We start from the raw sequence: 21,661 nt of genomic DNA on the forward strand, positions 1-21,661 counted from the left end.
AACTGATACACTTGCAAAGGTTTCCACATCATTTCTGAAATGTCATGTTGAAAGTCTAACAGTGTTCTGTTGGACTGCTGTAGTGGGCTCTCTCATCAGTTACACTTTATTTCAATGTTGTGAGTTTCTGTGCGATATACTTCAGTGTACATTTTAGTTCGACTCTACAGTTTAAAATTAAACGGCACAACAAAGACGCAAAGTCACCTAAAACCAAACTTTTCAGCTGCTAGCCACAAATAATCCTGATTTTAACAGTCCCACTCAGCTACACTGTGTTCTTCTTCTTACTACTACTACAAAGATCAACAAAGTCAACCAGTTTCTTTACATCCAACAAAACATGCCATCCACTTCAATCAGCGCTGTAATGTTCCCTGTGCATGTTTGAACACTTTAAAACGCTGACATTTCCAGCAAGTCCAGTCAGTACCCAGCACTTGCTTCAAGCCCACGGCCAAATCAGTAAGTGCATGTGTGGGTGTACACTTGGTGGAGCATTAAAGCAAAGTGCCCTGAGAGAAAGAGCTAGATAAAGAATTTGATAGCAGCGCCGTCTGAATACTATTAAAGGGAAAATGAAATGACAAGCACCACCTGAAACAGCTGATAATCATCTACACACCTGTGGGCACCGCACTCTGTATGTTCCAGCTGCGTTCGCTGATCAACAGCTCCGGCACAAAATGAAGCACACCGCCCATCACCGCAGATCAATCTACATGACGTTCATTTCAAGCTACTCAAACTGGTGCTCGCCAAGATACGAGTAAATGTTGTTGCTTATCTATTGTGTGCCGTGAACGGGGTGTAGGCTTACAGGCATACCTTCCCATTTTAACATCTCATACAACCAGGAGCATCAAACCAGCAGACTAGTCGATCCAGTCAGTACTTTCTATAGCAGGTATGTCATACTCATTGTACACTGTGGGCCACATACGGCCCACTTTAACCTCGAATGGGCTGGACCATTGATATCTTCTTTTAAAGGGGTTATCTACTTTTCTGCATAACAAAGAGATGCCGCTCTGGTACATCAAAGAAATCTGTCACTGTAACTTTTTGGGCATAAATTGTAAGAAACAGATTGCAGTAAAAGTTCTGATTTCTCATCGATACGACTGTCCTGTAATAATAAAACAAAGCTTTTTCTTAATTTTTTCATTATTGTACATTAAGAACTTTCTATATTAGTGAAAAAACAGGAACATTTCTGTCATTTAACTATTACTAATTACTTTGCTGTAATATAAATGGCCATGGGGGAGGTCTTTATCAGTAGTAAAGCTGAAAAACTTGTGAAAACTACACTTAGAAGCCCAAAAAATTTAGATCTTCTCTCACATTGTTTGTGAGCTGCCCAGTGGGCCGGACTGGAGTCCCCGCTGGGTCGATTTTGGCCCCCGGACCTTCTGTTTGAATCCCCTGTTCCAGAGGGTTTGTGAAACAGGAAGGAAAAACAAGAAACTGTCTCATTTCCCAGCATTAACGGCACATAATTATTCTAAAATATCCTTTCATCGCTTTGATGCCTAACATATGCTTTGGGCTTTTTCAGCACCACAGTTTGTGGAAACAGTCAAAGCGGCCCGTCTTCAAACAGATTACGGTACTCCAATTTAGCTTCGGTGACTTTAAACAAGACACCGAATCCTCAGCAGCACTTCTGTGGCTGACACTAACCGCTTCAATGTCCCAGGAGGCAGGCTCAGCGAAATCATTTCACATTGTGGATTAATCACAAGTGTCACAAGCGCTATATTACTGTGATGTCCGTAATGTGAAATGGCATGCTTCATCACTGTTTTTGTCAGCTACTGTCCTTTAAATCTCACCTTCAATCAATCCCAATGTAAAGAGCTAGCAGACGGCAAATTGCTTCCCTGGGTTTGTCTGGGCGAACCCTTCTACTGCTTTCATCTGTCGGTTTAGGTGTTTCCAGTTGTCCTGTTACAATCTGAAAGTCGCTGTACAGAAGGTTCTATACAGGGGAAAGTATGAAAGATAATGGAAAACACAAAGGTCAGAGTACCAGAGTAGAACGATTTTTACTCGTCAGACGAGGAATGACAAGAGAAAAATGTGTTTACTGTGACACCTGTCATCATAAATGAGAAGGCTTAAAAACACAAACAGGACCACTCGGGTAAAGTAGCAGTGGGACATCGCTTCAACTTGGCGTGTCTGTGTGACAGAGAGATTGAGGGATTAGGGGGACAAACGCGCTCTGCCTGGCCAGCTTACCGACAGTGACTGCGTGATTTATGCCACAGAGAGGAGAGGGGTTGAAGCCCAGGAAGCAAACAGAGAGGTGCTCCCACACTCGTGTGTTATCATTACAATGACAGCGTGATTACCAGTCACATTACTGGAGCTGTAATCGGAAACGCTAAAACTTTGGCGCTGAGGTGTGAGCGTAAACTTTGCCCGTGTCTACTGTAACGGCTGCATCCGGCTACAACACAGGCTCTTTGGGGGAAATTAAAAATGGGGCATGTCTAACACATCTCAAATACTTTGTTTTCCATATCTGGTCGGAGATGTGTGTGTGTGGGTGTGTGTGCGAGACAGGTGGCTCAAACCATGCACAGCACGGTTCACTGGCCCATCAAATGGCTGCCAGGAGAGCTTCTTAGAAAACATGCAAACTCACATATTGTTAGCAGACAGGCATAAATACACACGAGTGCACACTTCTCTTTTCCTTTGAGCCTCTCAAACACACTCTTTGAGTTTCCACACCTTGTTCTGGATGCTAGTTCTACACAGTCACACTGCACTGGCACTGCTCAAATTCCTTTGGTTTAACAAGTTTCCTCCTTCAATTCACGTTCACCCTTTTTTCCCTTTCCCCTCTACATCCAGCCTTTCCACCCCATCTACTTAAAATCCTTTCTTTTTTGGCGCTGGACAAAACTTTAGCCCCAGTCAAAATTCCATGCCAAATTAATGTTACCCTTTAGGGAAAAACAACCAAAAAAAAGAGAATCTCAAATTTTATTTCTCAATATAACCTCTTCCCCCACCCCCCTCCACATTTGTAAGACAAAAAAAAGATACAGTAAGTGTTCACTCTATGTCTTCATTATTCCCTTTTGCTTTTTTTGCCTTCTTTGGATGCTTTCTTACTTCCAGTTGAGTAGAGACAGCTGATGCAGGGAAGCAGCACAGCAGGCTCAGGGATTCAAGCCCATCATCAACCTCAGCTGCCGCAGGCACGTGATCAAAGAGGTGCACAGTGCACTGGCTGCCAAACTCCACTTAATGTGGAAGTGCAGCACACAAATGGAAGTTGTTGAGAATTTTTTTTATTTGCACTCCTCAATAGATGAGTGTATGTAAATAGCTGCGTTCTCCATCCATTCTCTTATCTGCTCATCCAGCTCAGTTCAGTGGCACAGCCAGTTCCAGCTGACTTGGGTTTGGGTGAGATCTCTAACCTTTATTTTACTGGCAAGTCCCATTGAGATCAAAGGTTCCTTTACAAGAAAAGACAAACGTCCCAAAAGTGCTACAAATAAAACATGAGATCGACAAAATAATACACAATATAAAAACACCCATGACTAAATTCTTAAAAATTCAGTGGCTTCTCAAAAGAAACACCTACAAGTCTCCTTCACTGCACATCTGCTTTTAATTTTGCTAATAGAGGCATGGTTTAATAACTCCATGTCCCAGGAGTGTTGTAAGAAAATGCCGATTTCCCAGATCTGTCCGAACTCATCAAAAAACAACCATTTCGAGAGGCATAACTTGTATAGCTGGGACAGAGAAGGGTACAGAGGTAAACTGGACATTTACCTAGAATTGATTTAAAGAAGAAAAAATATCCATGACCCATGAAACAAGATTTATCTGCGGCCAAGTGTGCCAGAAAATCCACCGGGTCAGAGTGAAATGTCAGGACAAGGAGAGACGAGAGCAGCGCACAGGAATGCCAGGACACAACCCACAGACCTCTGTCCCTCCCGGTAGCACCTGTAGCCTCGGATCCAGGTAACGTCACCAGGCAGCAGATCACCCTCCCCTTTACCCGTCGCTAACAGCAAATGAGAATGGCACGGCACGGCACGGCACGGCTTTAGGACAAGGCTGGGAGTGAAGTTGAGCCACAGAAACCCCCCAGTGAACCCAGGCTCACTGATGATGCTTCCCAGCACATCATGAATAGTTAGTAAGAATTTTTTTTTATTGGTACTGACTAAGCATGAAGCCTATGAAGCATTTTTTTAAAACATTAATATCATATTAAACTTAGTCAAAGTTGAAACGTTTGTGCACAACAGCTCAGGCCTCAGCTCTAAATGCTTGGTTTGATCTACTTTTGGATGCATGCAAGTTCAAAGAGAGGGGATATCTTAAAGCCCCACCCACTTGCTGTTCAAAGCATCTGTTTGTGAGAGGCAGCCAATCGGGGGGGGGGGGGGACAGAAGCCTTCAAGGGAGAGGGGTTAAAGTGGCTGATTTCAGTGGGTGAGCTAAAGAGTCACACACGATAAGCATTCATCACCACTGCACGGGATCGCCTGAAAAAAACAGATTCTTTTAACACCTCGAATCACCTATTAAGCCTTAATGTGCTGCAATGAAAAGATACTGTGCTTTCATTTCATGTGCAACTTGGGGGTTTCCATGTCGCTTTCATGTTACTTTTATGTCTTCTTTACACAATCAAACAGAATGAATCTGAATCAAAATGTTTGATTTCAAGTAAAACTAATTTGTCGGGAAAACTTTAGCTAATGTCCTTGTTTACGCGTTGAAGTCCTCGGTTAATGAACAAGAGAGGAATCCTGTGCTTATCACAACAGTAAGAATCTTATGTTTGAACTGGTGTTTAGTTCATTTAATGCCATTTTTGTCAGCTTAAAGGTGTTAATGCATATTTATCAACCAAACGCACGGGTTCAAGCATTCTTGACTGAAGCTGCGTTTCGAGGACAGAACGACGATATTTAGCCGTCTGCCTCTGTCCATTTCTTCACTTCACTTTTTCTTCCTTGATAAGCTGACTAATTTGATCTCGGCCAGCGCAGAACCAGTGGGCTGAAGGAAGCAGGTGGCTTGCCCCGAGACAGGACAGATTCTGCTGTCAGCCAGGGTGACCCCGCCTCCCTCCCCCTTTTCACACCCACCCGTCTCTGCTTGTCTCCGGCCCTGAAGCGACAGGGCTCAAATTTGAGGTTATTTTTCCCCTCACCGAGCCCGCAGCCACTCCCACTCAACACAGCAACAGACTCCTGCCATCACAGGGTGAAACCGTCATTTAAAAACAGCCATTATTTTTGTTTGAGTTGGTTCGTGTGGCGTTTCCCCACTTGAGATATTATAAATTAAAATGTGCTGAAGCACCTGCACAATGGCGGCGAAGTATAAGTCTACACTTCTAAGACGTCCACAATCAGGCTTTGAGTTAATGTCAGAAAACTGCACGGTACTTAAAACGCATCGTCACGGCAACATAAGCAAAGCAACTGCAGAGAAATGTGAACGCTTGCCGAGAAGCTCTTAGACATAAAAAGCTAAATGGCCTCTTGTACTGGGCTCCAGCAGAAGCACCCTGCACACCAACAGGCAGGATGTACAGCAGTGTCTACCACTGCACACTCTTGTTTTAACCATTGCCAATCTTAAATAATCATAACCAGGACCAACAACCTGGGTTTTGTTGCGTTTCCAGCTTGGAAAATTCCATTAGTGAAACAGTCTGAAACACAGTTTAAAAATTAACGTTGCAATAGATTTACTTTTGAATTGCCGTAAGGTGATATTCACCTGTAGCTGATGCACCCAGTCACTGCTAAAGAATCTGTGAGAGTATGCACGCAGTACTTTTGACTCCAGCGTGACTTTGCATCAGTTTAACAGACACAAAAACAACAACCAGGGGCGATTACATCTCCAGGCTGAATAGAAGACTAAATTTGAAATGTGCAAATTCCTTCAAAACTGTATAATTACATCCTTTATATAACAGAATCAGTCTGTCAGGTGGACTTTATTAATCAGTGGGTTTTCTTTTCATGAAGGCATGATGATCTTTTGGTTTTTTTGCTGTTTGTTACAGTATAATTGTAGACGTGGTGACAGATCTCATTGTTCCCTGTGGCAAGATCAAGCCTCCGGAAAGTGGTTTATGGGAATAAAGCAGGGATTGATGACTTCAAGCTGTTAATGCACAGAACAAAATGAGACCCATCAGCTCAAGTATGCTTCACTTCCTGCACTCTAGTTGTCACTTGCTGGATTTAATGTGTGGTTTCTCTTGTTTTGGGTGACAGATGTGGAACCCGGCGAGCTTTACAGTCGTCGTCACGAGGCCCGTGACCTTTGTGGCGAGGTCAAACGTGCTGCTCAGACACAGCTCACGTTGATCTCTCGAGTCTCTCGGCAAATCACGCTCCAAAGGCTCGATCACGAGGTTTGTATTAATGCACAGCATCCAGAAGTTTAGTTAAGAGCCTCCGGGACAATGTCAACTGTCACACTTACAAACACACACAACTGTGGCAGCAGTTGTGAACAGCAGGGCTCCTGTGAAGTCCAAACACATGTTAACCAGTGCTGAGAGTTAAGATCGTTTTAGAAGTCTGGGAAATTATAGTCGTTAGCCCTGCGACAGACTGGCGACCTGTCCAGGGTGTACCCCGCCTTTCGCCCTATGACAGCTGGGATAGGCTCCAGCGCCCCCCGCGACCCTGAAAAGGATAAGCGGAAGCGAATGGATGGATGGATGGATCCATTATTCCCGCACTCATCCAGTCAATGCATTTCCGTCCAAGTTACTTTGAAACCTTTTATCCAGTCAGCACGAGCCCCGCTTTCGTTGTTTACTCTCAAACAGCTCAGAAAGAAATACCGGAAAAAAGAATCCCCTTTTTAACTTTCAGCTGAAATATGCTATGACATAAAAATAGCCCTGCCGTTATCAGTTTACAAAATGCTTTAATGAACAGCTTTATACGGTTTGTTTTTTAAAATAAGCCCTCTCAAACCATCAGTTACAACACAAGCCTTTTTCCTCTCCACCATCTTTTGGACCCGAGCTCGCTCAGCGTCAGATCTCCAGCCAACTCCATTATCTCACCTACATAATGTCACCTTCATACCCGACTCGCAGCCAAACTGTGCCGTGAAACATGCAAAAAACAAAGCTGTAGCATCGTGACAGTGAACAGTGAACAACGAAAAGTCTAACAGGTGTGTCTTCAGATAACTGTGACACGAACATGTGCAAAACTTCAAGGTGACTAATGCCAGCGTAAACAGCTAATCACAACAGCGCGTTTGCACACTGGCTCGATAAAGGCCGCCCACTGTCAGGAGTGGCAGATTTCATGAACATCTGCTCATGACACAGACACACACACACCACAGCATGCAAAGTAAGGCGAGAAGGTGGGTGGAAAGAGCAGCTCAGATGCATGCTGCTTTGTCATATTTACATGCATTTGTGTTTACCTGTACATATGCAAAACACACACATTCAAACAAACATATCACCCCCCCCCCACACACACACACACACACACACACACACACACACACACACCTACCTTGTAAAAAAGTTTTGTGTTTGTTTTTAAGCTGATTAATTCAAGAACTTGGCAGAAGACCCTGGAAGTTAACCTCCTCTGTGCAAATAAAACCACACTGCCCCCGTTTATTTTACACTGTTGTGCCTCTGAAAATGATTTTAGACTCGCTGCTTGGAATTATTAAAAGTTGTGTCAACTTCCGGCTGTACTTCCCGCTACTTCCAACTAATTGCAGGTTGCGACTACACAGTATCTGATACAAGATAGTAGCCCTGTCAGATTACGCGTTCATAGTCAAATCTTTGCCGTTGCTTCCCCGTCTTTTACGGCCTACATGATGTCAGTGGGAAGGCGAACGGGGTAGATTTCTGCACACGAGATTGTAAATGAACAATGGCGCATGTGTGATGTTGGCTGTCATGTGCTTTGAAAGGCCTACGAATAGGAAGAGGAAAGCAACTCTGGGACTATATTAGGACTGCACAACGCAGACGCTATGAATTTTAAATACTTTAGCCTAATTTGAGTTGGGCTATCATGCATACTATAATCTGAAACTGGCATTATTCATCTGCATGACTGGCATCTTATTCACATAACCCTCGCAGTCCAATATTAGCAAATCCCTTTTACGGAACCTTTTAGCTCCCTTTACTCCCATTTCCTGGAAGCAACAATGTACTAAACACTGAGGTTTTTCAGGTTAAAATGCCACAGCTAGCAGACGGTTATATCTGCTGTGATGAATGTTTTAAGTGGTAAAAGGAAACTTGGGTGTTGTGTGGTAAATGTGTTGACTTTGAGCTCACTTTCAGCTGCGTTCCTACAAAGATCATATATAAGGAAAAGGCTGCATCACCATGTAACGCCACCGTGCACGTCACAGCTAACTGTGCACGTGGCACCAACAATTAGTTTATCAACTTAATAGTGCTTAACGGAGAAATCAGGGTGTGTGGATCAAGTGGCTCATAAAAAATAATGTGTTTTTAATTCCGGACAAAACGAATGACTTTCAGAGTGTTGGTCAGCATCTGGAAGAGAGAGCACATCTTTGGTTTTTTAATCCTGCCCAGACCCAAGTGGCGATGTTTTTCAGAGACTGCGTGTCTGGATGGGTTCCAAAAGGTGGAAATCTGTCCTGGAAGAGGCATGTTTATAGCCGCAGGTGTCAAGGCACATCATCAATTCAACGTTCTCTTTGGAGTGCATGTGAGCCACTTCTTCAGGACAGGAATGGCGCGGGAATGAGGTGGAACAAAAGCTGGCAGGAACTAAAACTGTCAAACATGACATGTTTGAACAATAGAATATGTCTATATGTGGAGAGCAAACCATTACAAGACTACTTGTGTAGGTAGAGTAGTGTGGAAATCTCTCGAGCTAAAAGCCTGGAGAGCTATTTAAAACTTCTGTTCGAGTTTTGTGAACCTGCTCTGCCATCATTAGTTGACCAAAATGTAGGTTTCGGTCAATAAAAAGCAAGAGTATGTAAACATGCTCTCTGGGTTTCAAACAGCATATCGCAAACACAGGCTTAAGAATCAGTGAATTTGATGTTTTTCAGATTTTTTCTCCCCCTCTCACTACTACTAAGATTTTTAAGCCACTACTGTTAATGATTCACACATATAAAAACAACCTGAAAGAGACCTTTGCTTTTTAGCTTTAAAAGAATATAAAATAAGAACAAGAAAGTACATAAACTTTATGGCTTTTAAGCTCTATTTTTCTGTATTTGTAATCAGATTTATTCATGGACAGCACTGAACAGACACAGCACCCCTAATCAGCCCACGCAGCCTTTCCACTGTGGTGTAAATGGTAAATGGTAAATGGCCTGTATTTATATAGCGCTTTACTAGTCCCTAAGGACCCCAAAGCGCTTTACATATCCAGTCATCCACCCATTCACACACACATTCACACACTGGTGATGGCAAGCTACATTGTAGCCACAGCCACCCTGGGGCGCACTGACAGAGGCGAGGCTGCCGGACACTGGCGCCACCGGGCCCTCTGACCACCACCAGTAGGCAACGGGTGAAGTGTCTTGCCCAAGGACACAACGACCGAGACTGTCCGAGCCGGGGCTCGAACCTGCAACCTTCCGATTACAAGGCGAACTCCTAACTCTTGAGCCACGATCGCTCACAAAGTTACATAATAACTGAGTGTCTTCAACCACAACTTAACATCAAGTCAGATGATTGCCGAGTTTCTGTTTGTTGTGAATGTTATGCCGTTTGTGATGCTTGTGAGAGCAGTGGTCTCCTGTTTTTCCCAGAGCGGGCTCTGTGTCTGCTCCAGGCTGTTAACATGGACACGGCAACGAGGTGGCATCAAGTACAAGTGAGGTAAACAGAGTGGCACTGGTCGAAATCTGTAGACAGCTGCAGGTAAATGTTAATATCATATACACATCAAAGACAACCTGAAGGGTAATCAGGATTCCGGATGCCACCCCAAAACTGCAGCGCATCTAACATCGTCCAAAAAACAATGACCTCAAGATGAGATCTCAACCGAGCCCGGGCTTTTAATATATTAGGATACAATGTATACACTGGACGCTTAACCTGCTTAAATTAAAAAGTGTAGTTAGACTTGCACTCAAGGAAGGAGATGACTGAAACCTACAATCCTACAATAACTGCCTTTTTTCCCCTTTCCTTCTTTTTTTCTTTTTCTTAAAACACAGCACTTGCTGTGCTCTGAAACCAACAAACTTGTTAGATTATTTATACAGCAGTCGAGGCGCAACATTATTATCTGTCTCTCGGTCCGCTAAGTTAATATAAGACCAATTTTCATGCCCTTTTAGCTCTGGTATGTACCAACACCTCAGGGAAATATCTGGCTCTTTAGCTGCTCGCAGAGTGTCCGTCAGCTCGATCCTTGCTCAGTCTCTTTAGCGCTGAGCAGGTATTCTACAGTTGGTTTTTGGGGGGGTTGAACAGCTGCATAACAAGAGTGGCTTTAAAAGGATTTAAAAAATGCAAAGCAGAAAAACACTGAATTGAAAACTGAACACAGCACCATAAAGCTGATGGGAGCTGGGGCTTTCTGTGACAATTCTCCCCAAGTTCATTACCGCAAACACACTGTACCCTTCCTCTGTTCCTCCCCTTTTCCCTTCCCCCACTTCTCCCCTAAAATGAGGACTGTCAACGGGGCCATATATCTGACACAGTCTACTGTGGACACACACATACATGCACATGCGGCCTGCGATCGAGTGTTCAGTAATGGGGCAGTGGGAATGAGGGGAATGGGGAGATGGAGACGGCTGGGTGCTGCTGGGCCTATCAGTCGGGTTATATAAGACTGTAATGAGGACTTTCCTTTGCCATAAATCTATAACCTCACTGAAGATAAAATACAGTAAACACCAGCACTTAGAGCATCACCGCATCTCTGCACAGGACCGAACGAGAACAGCTGCAGGATTTTATGTCTTGCGCACTAACAAGATGTCTCCGTTTCAGTGCTCGTGGGAGTCAGATTGTTTATTGACTGATTAGTCTTGATTAAGATGTTAATGAACTGCTTAATAAATTAAATCAGAAAATTAGGGGGAAGGGGGCTCCAGGTGGTGTCTTGAAATCGCATTTTAGCCCAACCAACTGTTGAACAGTGGAGTCCAAACAAATGAGAAAGATGCAGAAAGTTCACGTTTAAGGAGCTGACACAAGATTTATGTTGGATCGTTCTGACAATCACACCCAGAGGCTGCTCCACACAACGCCATACTCGCCATAATGGGGACAGTATTTATGAGTGCTGCGATGTCATTTGAAACACTTTTGTTTTTTCCCCTCTCCTATGCTGCTCATTTCTGAATATCTAAAGGCCGAGCTCGCGTCAGTCCAACTACATCACCTTCACTTCCACCAGTGGAAACTCACACCGTGTCATGTCTCAGTAAGAGACACTCCTGCAGTGCTCCTTTAAATGGACAGATTTATGTGGCACATTCAGCAGCGCAGGACTTCACGCCACTGAGCTTGGTCTCCCCCCCCCCAGCACATCACGCTCCATCTGACACGCCGACAATGTGGGGGGAAAAACCACACACACACATACACACAGAGAGAGAGAGAGAGAGAGAGAGAGAGAGAGAGAGAGAGAGAGAGAGAGAGAGAGAGAGAGAGAGAGAACTTCCAATTTTGCTGCTTCACCTGATCCAAATGACCCTCCACCACCACTCCACTTCTCATTTCTCACACACACCATGCATTCTCACCCTTCCTCCCCCCTCTTCTTCCACGCTCACCGCGCAAACACCCGGCCGAGGTACTGGCACTCTTTGGCTGAGAGCCTCTCAAAGAATGTGCGGCGGTACAAGCCTGAAGGAATACACACCATCAGCGCCCTCAACACGCTGCCTCATAAAGGCTCGCGGGCTGACACAAGTGATGGATCACACTTAGCAGGAGAAATGAAAAAAAGAAAAGAAAACACTCTGTGGTCCTCGGTGAACATGCAAAATTGAAATGATGTGCTTTCTGTCTTTAGGAAATTGGGGGAAACTGTTTAGAACGGGCAAAGGTCAGAGATCAGGGATCCACACCTGTCGTGGCCACAGTAGAGTACAGTATTTGTACAATATTACAACAGTACAACTTGCTGTCGATTGCCAGTCTGCAGATCTGATGTTAAACTTTACGCAGCACAAAACAAAAACACGCAGAGCGCATAAAGCTAAAAGCAGAAAAGGCCGCATGCATTTCATGATTTAATCAGTGTCTGCAGACGACAGACTGCATTTTGCAGCGTCTCCTCCTGCTGAAAAACACCCCACTTTGCATCCTTCTGGCTACTTTCCCAGGAGCTCACCTGTTACACGAGTCTGACTGCACACAAGTCAAATTCAGGCACACCGTTTCACTTATAGCAGCAGCCAAATGATGCACTTCCAGCTACAGTGAGGTGAGACCCATGGGAAACGCAAGTCACACAGCAAAAAGAGGAACTTCGAAGTGACTCTGCCCGTGGATCCCCCCAATCAGAATCTGACATCATGTTGGAAAAAACATGCAGGAAAGATAAGTAAGCTACATACAATGATAAGTTTACCATGAGCTAGTCGGATACACTCGGAAAGTTCCCTGTAAAGTTTATATCTGATCAGGAGGTGATGTGGTCAAAGTCATGACCTGAGACCGCGATCACACTCGCGGGTGTCAGAACTAAGCAGTGAAATGAAGGTTAAAAGGCTTAAAGCAGGAGTCCGTGCGAGCGTGCGTAAAATGTTGGGGGGGGTGAGAGAAAAAGAGCTCCACCCTGTTATTTCTCCACCGTAAACTGACATGTATACCTGGTTGGTGGTGTCAGGCGGCAGGTTCTTAATGAGGATTTTCCTCCTGTTGCTCAGCTCCTTGCGAGTTTTGGCCAGCCTCCTCTCGATTTCCTCGGGCTCCAGGTCCGGCAGGTCACGGAGGCTAATCCCGGAGTCCGGGGGTTGCGCTGCCGTCGCCTCCTCGTCCTCGTGCTGCCGGCTCTCGGGGCTGTCCATCTCCGGGGAAAGTGCGCTATCCCGGGCTAGAGAAGAGTGAACGCTCGGCGGCTGGATGGATGAGGCTGCCGCCATCTTGGGAAAAGTGTGAGGAAAGCGAGAGAGAGAGAGAGAGAGAGAGCAGGTGGGAGGTGTGTGTGTGTGTGTCGGTGGAAGAGAGAAAGATTAAAAAAGAGAGAGAGAGAGAGAGAGAGAGAGAGAAGGAAAAGGACCGACAGCCAACAACACACAACAATACTGCCAAATTGCTCTGAACTATTTCTTTTAAATCTTCGCTTCTGTATTTGGCGTCAGTTTGTATTCTCCTGTTTCTACTCTGACCGATGATGAGCCGTGATAAAGAGCGGCAACACAGCAGAGCTACAAGGTTTAGATTAACGTTACATTAAACATAGCATTTGTTTAAAACGGGGCGTTTAAGAGTCGCTGTCATCTGATGAATGAAACTTGTATATGGGCACTTTGACGCACACATGGTTCCCAGCGTGTCGGGCTCCACTCCGGACTCCTGGCGACCCCAACTGTCTGTTAACTGCATAGGAGCCAATCATCATTGGTCAGTGCGGATTAGTGCGCTTTTGAATTGGCTTGCCAATGTGTCGTGTGGCACCAACCTGATCCTCCAAACTGCATATGTTTCCGGATTTTTAGGAGGGAACTAAATTATTATTATTTTTATTATCGATCACATATCGAACCTGCAGAACGCTCTGTCGTCTTCACCCTGCACCAAAGTGCTGTATGTGCGCACATTTCTTATTTCGGTGCGGCGGCCCAATTACAGCATTTCTTCTTTTGGTGAAGAAGAGAATTGGAGAAGATCCGCCAGAGCTTTCCTGTTCCCCATGTGCATAATGTTACCATGAATGGCTGTGTGCCTTCCCTACTTTCTACCCAAGTGATCCAGTGAATGCCAGCCCAGCCTGCGCGCCTGCCTGCCCACCGTGGGTGGAAAGCTGCTCCTGGCAAACACAAGGGGAGCAGAGCTCCCTGCCGAGTCCTCACAATGCCCGTGTAGCTTCCGCAGGCAGAATGAGTCGCTGAAAGACACACACTGTATGCTCACACTCATAAATATGCACTTACATTCACGTAGGCACACAAACATGTCAACAAGCGCACAATCAACCCACTTAGAAAATGTTTAGAGCGCGCTTATTGCCGGGGCCCTCTGAAAGAGAGACGGAGAAATCAACCTCCGTGTTCTCTCTCTCTCGCCATCTGTGTGGAGCGTTTCTTGGCAGATCGAAGTCCAGACAATCACAGTTGTCGGTGGGTGAAAATGATCTCGCATTGCCAAGTGGCTGAAGCAGTGTAACCGGAAGGCAGCGAGTGTATGCAGGCTGTTTGTTGCTTAAATGCTTCAATCAGGCGTGAGCGCAGTCCACTCCAGAGTGGAAAGGCCAAACCAAAAAGAAGGGCAATTTGTGTAACTGCAAATAGAAGCAGTTTATAAGTCTGCATGCACTTCATGCATCAGCTCAACATTACTGCTGGGAGCTAAGAATCCAAGGCGCAAAGTCACACTGTGTCCTCCTGACAAATGCTCCTGAAGATGCAACCTGCTATGTATCAATGACGGAGTAGTTCACACACCAGACTGCCAGACTGTACTAAATATCTTAAAGGAATGCATGACAGTTATATCCTTTATTTAGCAGATACGAGGCTAAAGAGATCACCTTTTTTTAATAGAGACATAGCCAAGAGAGTGGCCCCAGACTACTGATCGTTTTAAATTCAGTTGTTAGTTCCATTCCTCATTGGACACTTATCATCTTAACATCGGATATCAGATACTTCAGCTCAAGTAGGCCTGCTACACAAGCTCAGTATCTAGCTATTTTATACCATCTCTGTGGTCTCTCATGACGTTACAGGTGCCCTTAACCCAAGTCACAAACTTATCATCATCATGCAGGAAATCAAGCTGAAGCAAATGCCCCTGAGAAGTCGTCCTACATGTAAACTGTGTTTTGATCCAACTGCAGCTCATACAATAGTCGGTACTGGCTGACAGATTGGGGGACATGAATCATTGAGCAGTAGTTCTGTGAAAAGACAGCAAGGACTCGCCTGTCACTTGCACAGGCTGATTTTAGAGACGCATGAATCACTCCACTAAGTGCTAAACAACGTTTTCCATGAGAGAACAATTAATTTGTTCTCTCTGTCCCCCTGGTGCATACACACACACACGTGCCAGCACCATCGTTTTACACTTAGAGACACACACCGACACACTTAGACATTAACTTGTGTCGGCCTGTAACCTCCTCGCATGGTTACACAAACTCTGTAGCTATCTTTCAAAGCGTTTTACCTAGTCCCATAATAATAATGCGCTCTGCTACACAAACCAAGGGGGGAAAAGAGATGTTGGTTGCTCTACAATCTTAAAAAATATATAATAATAAAACACAAGAGCCCTGCTGGTGCTTCAGTGTGTCAGCCAGTGATTCACAGCCCCTTTTGGAGTGGGTGGCAGCAGAGAGGAGAAGGAGAGCGCAGGAAAACGTTTGCTGCTGCTCGCTGGGACTGAGAGTGTGAGGGCGTGGGTGGGTTGAGTGGCTGAACAGGCAAAGCAGGCACCTGGGACGAGCTCAGTAGGCGTGAGGATGGATGGGAGGCAATGAGAGGGATTGATGAGGAGGAGGAGGTATCAGGAGAGTGAGGGGTTAACCCCAAATGCTGAAGAGTGCAATGTGATTATGGATATGTCATCCTGTGCTCCTGTCAGTAATGCATGAGCTGATGCAAACAGCTGGCGTAACGCTCTCGTGAAGGATCAGGGATACAGTGTGGTGGCGTGGCTGCTTCCTCTGATGGCATAGGAGAGATTTAGGGACATGTGACCTACTAAAAACAGCTGACCTGAACACATGGAGGACAATATGCACAAGAGCTCCCTGCCCAATTCTTGTCCTAATTACAGTCATAAGCGTACCTCTTCATCATTACATGGGGAGAGTTGCTTTTATGTGGCAAGCAAGTGACTGAGTAATGAGAAAGTCTCATTTTGTTAGCATTTAAGTGCCCCTTGCTTTCTAACCAAGCATAAATGTGCATCTTTATCCCCCCAAAAGCTCCATTTAGATGCGATTTTACAAGCTTGCCTTAAAAGTTGTACCTTTGAGCGGGAGACTGTCATTAAATCCTTAAGATTTTAGTGCAGTGTTTATTTGTGTGTTTAAAAAAATCCATATGCTGAAGGGACTCCAAAGCGTTTTAATTTGCTTGCTCGCGCGACTTGAGATGATCACACAGCAGAGATGTTTTCTTGGGGAAACTGGGACTCTGAACTGCACAAAAATATGCTGCAAGTGCATGTCTGCTGTACTAGTTGGCAGAGCGGAGACTGACTGAAATGACCCGAGGGTGCTTGGACACGAGCTCGGTGCTCTAATTCAGAGAGTTTCCCTGGCAGGGAGCAGCAGACAGCTCAGGAGAAAGCGGCACAGCAGAGGAGATACGGTGACAGTGGAAAAGAGATAAAGACAGCTCCATGTAGGAGTGGTGTGAATGAATGCAGACAAACTGATTAGGTTTGTGGGACATGGAGACAGGCAGGCAGACAAGAAATGAGGAGGAAGTGCCCACCTTCTTCAGCTCTCAGCACTGCTGAACTACATCCCTGCTTCCCCAGTGTGCACATCTCCATTTCCACCTCAAGGTTAAACAGCATACCTTGCTGTACTCTATAGCCTTCTCTTAAAATAGACAAAACTACACTACCATTAGATGTATCTGGATTTATGCACTGATTGCTCTTGAAACAGGCAAAGTAAATCTGACTGGACTAACAACACAGCATTGTACTGTTCATGTTTTTTTTTAGTGTTTTCAGACAGTCCAGACATGAAAAAGTGAATTCACTTCATTCAGTTTTATTTATATAGCACCAAATCATAACAACTGTCAACTCAAGGAGGTTTATTATGTAGGCTAAAAATGTCTCAATATTAGAGAAAAAACACAACAATCAGGTGACCCCCGATCAGTAAGCACTTGGCAACAGTAGGAAGGAAAAACCCCATTTTAACAGGAAGAAACCTGTGGCAGAACCAGGCTCAGGGAGGGGCGGCCATCTTTCACCATCAGCTGGGGGTGAGGGGAAGGAGACAGAACAAAAGACACACTGTGGAAGTGAGTGGAAGTTTTAAATTAATAAATATTAATTAAATGCAATAGTGTTATATAAAAAAAAGAAGTGAGTGAAAGAAATGTTTAGTGGATCGTCAATCTTTCAACCATTCTGATGTTGACTGACTTTGGTCTTCTGTATCAGTGTCTTGTATTTATCACCCACCCTTCCTAAGCTTCAGGTCGTGGACTACAGCTTTGGTATTCGTCTACAAAAAATCTTGATTAAATTCGGAATTCTTTGTTCCCTCAATGACCGGAAAGCTTTTAGGTCTTGATGTAGAAATGCAGCTCCAAACCATGATGCTCCCTCCACCATGCTTCACAGTTGGGATTAGGATTTGGTATTAATGCGGGCAGCCCTTATCGCTCTCATTTTCCTTTAAAGTGAGAAATTTCAATTTTGTCCCCACGTATAAACAGGTGTTTATTAAGCAATATTTTAGCTAGTTATTTTGCACGGCTTTTGCTGTTACTCCAGTGTTCTCTTATGTGCACGTTGTGCTCTCGGTGTAATATTTGCAGGATTTTCTCCGTAGTGAGAACAGAAAAAGTCCAGAATTTTCTCAATTTGTAGATATGTTGTTGGGATTAAAGCATGTTTCATACAATATATTTTTTTCATGAACAGCAGACTTTGTCTGAAATCAGTTTGTGTTCTTTTATTAATAGACAATCAAGAAAGCATTAACAGAGGTCTACAACTTCAAGGTCTCATTAGTTTACCCACAATGTGTTTGTCTAGGATTATTCTTTATTAATTTGGTGACTTTAACCAAAAGTATTTACTAGTGAAAGGAGCATACACACATAATTCCAGTTACATCTACTTACAGTTGCCCAATAATGCAGAGCAAATTTATTAAGAGTGCATATTTTATATTTTAATGTAAAACAAAATCAGTGGTAAACAATGGTGGGTAAAGGAAAGTGGAAATTATTTTGTAAGCAGAAAAGACAGAAAATAAGTTCAAGGACCAATGAGTTGTGATGTGTTGGACATAAATGTTGACTAGTGCTTAAAGCCTTGATTTCTTCATACCGCTCTCCCACTAACCAACCAAAGCAGCTTCGTGTTACATTGTTTTGTTCGAACTCTGTTGCCTCTCCATCTGGGGCTACTTCCCAGATCCCCTGGCAGAAACCACCATATGTATAGAAAGGCCACATAAATAACTGATAGGACCTTCCAGGCAGTACCGCTGTTCTTCTTCCTACAGCCTGTGGCTTGACCTATGACCAGAAGCTTAAAACATATTGAAAAAAAAAAAAGCCACAATCTGCTTTTTCCTCCGCAGGAGCTAAGTCACCACTTTACTTTGCAACGATCGATTTCTTAATGTGGGGGTCAAGAACTGAAATAAATTAGAGCCGAGGTTCACCAGGATATCAAGAAAATCTTTCGATGGAGCTATATGTGCTGTACCTCTGGATTTGTGAGTGTAAAGGATGATACATTTACTAACTAGGTGATGTTTCTAGAATGTACACAGATTTTCGTTGTTTTATTGTGAGAAATAATTGCCATCTGCAGAGCTATGCAGAACAAATGAATCGATTTTTATTCATTATTTAGACTTCCAACTGGGTGGAGGCTGGCTTTCATCCACCTCCGTCCATGTTGAGCAGTCTCTCCAACTACTGGGCTAGACAACAATGCCAGTTCAGACAGTGCTACGTGTCATTAAAACAGGGCTCTCCAAACAAGGGCAAAAAGCCTCTGAAGAGCAGCTTTTTTGGAGTGCCGGTGTCCTAAATGTGCACGCGTGAACCGGAGAGAATAGCACAGGATGAAAAAGCATCAGACAATATTAGCCTGCTGTCAGAGAGTGTGAATGCTGAGCCAGGTATTGAGACAACGCAGACACACACTCACAAACACACACAAAATCCCCTACATATAATCTCCCTGGCTTACTGAGTGCAGGGTGGTTTGTGGATGACCTGTTCCATGACCTTCTACAGTAAAAAGAAATGGTCCCAGTGGTAATTGAAAAACACAATTAGCACCATTTAGTTCTAAATATCAAAGCTGGGAATTTTTTCTAAGTGCAGCTTTTGTGTTTTGCACTAATTATACTAACTTCTTGCCTTTTAACTGCAAATCAGTTGTCTTTCTTTGCCTTGACAACAATTCTGATGGCAAAAGAACCAAACGGGACAGGCAAAAAAACAGAAAAACAAAAAAAAACTGCAAATCAGTTTCATTTTATTTGATCTAATCTGTTTTAATACTTGGTTATGGACGTCATTGCTTCGTCTCAGGCTGTGCTTATAGATTCATTTCATTGACATTTATCTAAGTAATACTGAACAGCAAACTCCCTTTAGGCCAGATTATGTCATAGCCCTTGATGACTTTGACTCTACAGACTTCACAGTAGCTTCAGTGACGTTATTTCTGACTTCTGTTATTTGGCCTTAGTTGCACCGACAGTCTAGTTAATGTGTTTTATCTTTATTGTAAAAGTGATTTGTATCTTAGTGAAACTACCTGATTAAATGCAATTTAATCAGCTTGGGAGGATTGTGCAATATCGGATTATTACATATGAAAGTGTGTCCTTCACAATTTTATTTGACTGCTTGTTTTTTATATTTCATGCTTGACAAAACATGTATTGTGACGTGTTCAGTGTTTTTTTTAGAGCTCTAATAGACTACAACTGTACGGCACCTCTTATTACAAGCTAAAGTCTCTACAATATAAGAAGGAAAAGCCTAACAATCAAAAGATCTCCTCACTTGGCGACAGTGGGGAGGAAGAACACTCCAGCAGAAGCAGGCTCAGGGAAGGGCCTGACTCCAAGATTACTTACGATCTAACTGGATACCAGGTAATGTCATCCAGAAGCATTTCTGGTTAGATGCCATGTTTCTAGGATTTTTAGGGCCAAACAGTAATCTCACTCATTTCTTTGTACTGACTAGGTTCTGTATTTAAATATCAAGTGTCTCGTGTTCAATGCACTGTAATTGTTCAATGACAAAGTGAGACCTGACATCTTTGCTTCATACATTGTTTTCCAGCACCTCTACTCTATGACCACATACACTTCAGCTCAGCATGACTAGCTCTAATCAGTAAGTCAGGGAGAAATTAGCTTCCTCTCCTCATGGCAACATGCAATGTTAGCCATGCAGGAATGGCTTCATCAGTTTAGAGTCAGGGTAAAATGGCTAAACAGTTAGTTTTATGACCAGACCCTTTAAAATCTAAAAGCACAGGTTTACTTAGAAATGACAATAACGACACTTTCATTACAGTTTCCTAAACGATGTCAGCAATTTGTCCCAAAAACTAGGCCACCGAAATCAAATAGAGCCCGTGCTTTTTAATGGTGTCATACACGTCAGAATACCTGCTAAGACAACACTTCTGCACAGCTTTCTGGCTTCACTTCATGACTTCACCAAACAGTGATGACACAGCAGGTGTTTAAGCAGCTGCTAAATCACTTTCCTTCAGGACTTCAAAAGACTGCACTGTTCTCCCATTCACCATTAGCAACAAAAAAGAAAAAGAAAAAGCACTAACCCAAGAACAATGATGAGGCAAGTTAAAAGGAGTAAGTATCCGAGCGCTGATTGAAACTGCACCTCCAAGTGAATCCACCATCTTTCTTCCTGTGAATGCCAGCCAGTTGTTTCCTAATAACTTTTATTTGATAGTGCAGTATTGAAGGGTGGATAGGAGGGAGTGGAGAGAGACTTGGAGAGGACATGCCGCTAAGGAACACAGGTTGTTAATGTATATGGTCACCTTCTCAGGGAGTTTCGCAGTGAGGTAAACTGGCGCCCCACTGACTCCTTTTTTGTGTATGTAGGAAATGTTTTTTTGTGTACTTTGTTTATTGTATGTGAGATCTACAGCAATGACCGCTTCTATAATATTTTCCCAGGGGTAGGGAAGATTTCTTAAAGTTGACGTTTGGACTTATTTACTCTGCTTTGTTTCCTCTGTCAATGAGCATTGTAAATAATTTGTCTTTAATTGGAAATATGTGTTGTGATACTGAGGCATGAAGTGCAGGCAGAGTGCCTTTTCCAGGGAACTCCATCAGTTTATTTTCCACTCATCAAAGTCTGTCCCGAGTGGAGAGCTCCTGAGTGAAAGTGCTAAAGGCTACAGTACAAACTCCATCCTCCCATGCCCAGCTTTACAGCAGCAGTGCAACATCTACAACATACAGTACAGCACTTTGTTAACCAGGCTTGCCAGAAATAGGTGATAACTTAATTAGCACTCCACTATATCGTACACTACCTCATGTTATCAAATGCACTTGATTAATTGACCATAAGTGTGAGCAGAAGTTTGCAGTTTTATCTATTATCAACTGTTGAGCACGGTAGTGGTGTTGATTTTGGCTCATTGGCAATCACAGAACGTGCAAATTTGAGACATTTAAGCAAACTATTTACTCATATAAAGAATTCTAGACTGAAATGTGAG

At 43.7% G+C, this 21,661-nt stretch overlaps 1 protein-coding gene across 1 annotated transcript in view; it reads right to left on the reverse strand.

The window, feature by feature from the left end:
- Positions 1-13,232, reverse strand: part of raver2 (ribonucleoprotein, PTB-binding 2) — an 89,127-nt gene extending 75,895 nt beyond the window's left edge. Inside the window, exon 1 of the mRNA XM_026146201.2 lies at positions 12,865-13,232. Within this exon, the coding sequence (XP_026001986.2) occupies positions 12,865-13,137 (273 nt within the window). The 5' untranslated portion in view covers positions 13,138-13,232. The remainder of the gene's footprint in view (positions 1-12,864) is intronic.
- Between the last annotated feature and the right edge of the window lie 8,429 nt (positions 13,233-21,661).

This window comes from Astatotilapia calliptera, chromosome 17 (genome assembly GCF_964374335.1).
Source record: "Astatotilapia calliptera chromosome 17, fAstCal68.1, whole genome shotgun sequence".
NCBI classification, from domain to species: domain Eukaryota; kingdom Metazoa; phylum Chordata; class Actinopteri; order Cichliformes; family Cichlidae; genus Astatotilapia; species Astatotilapia calliptera.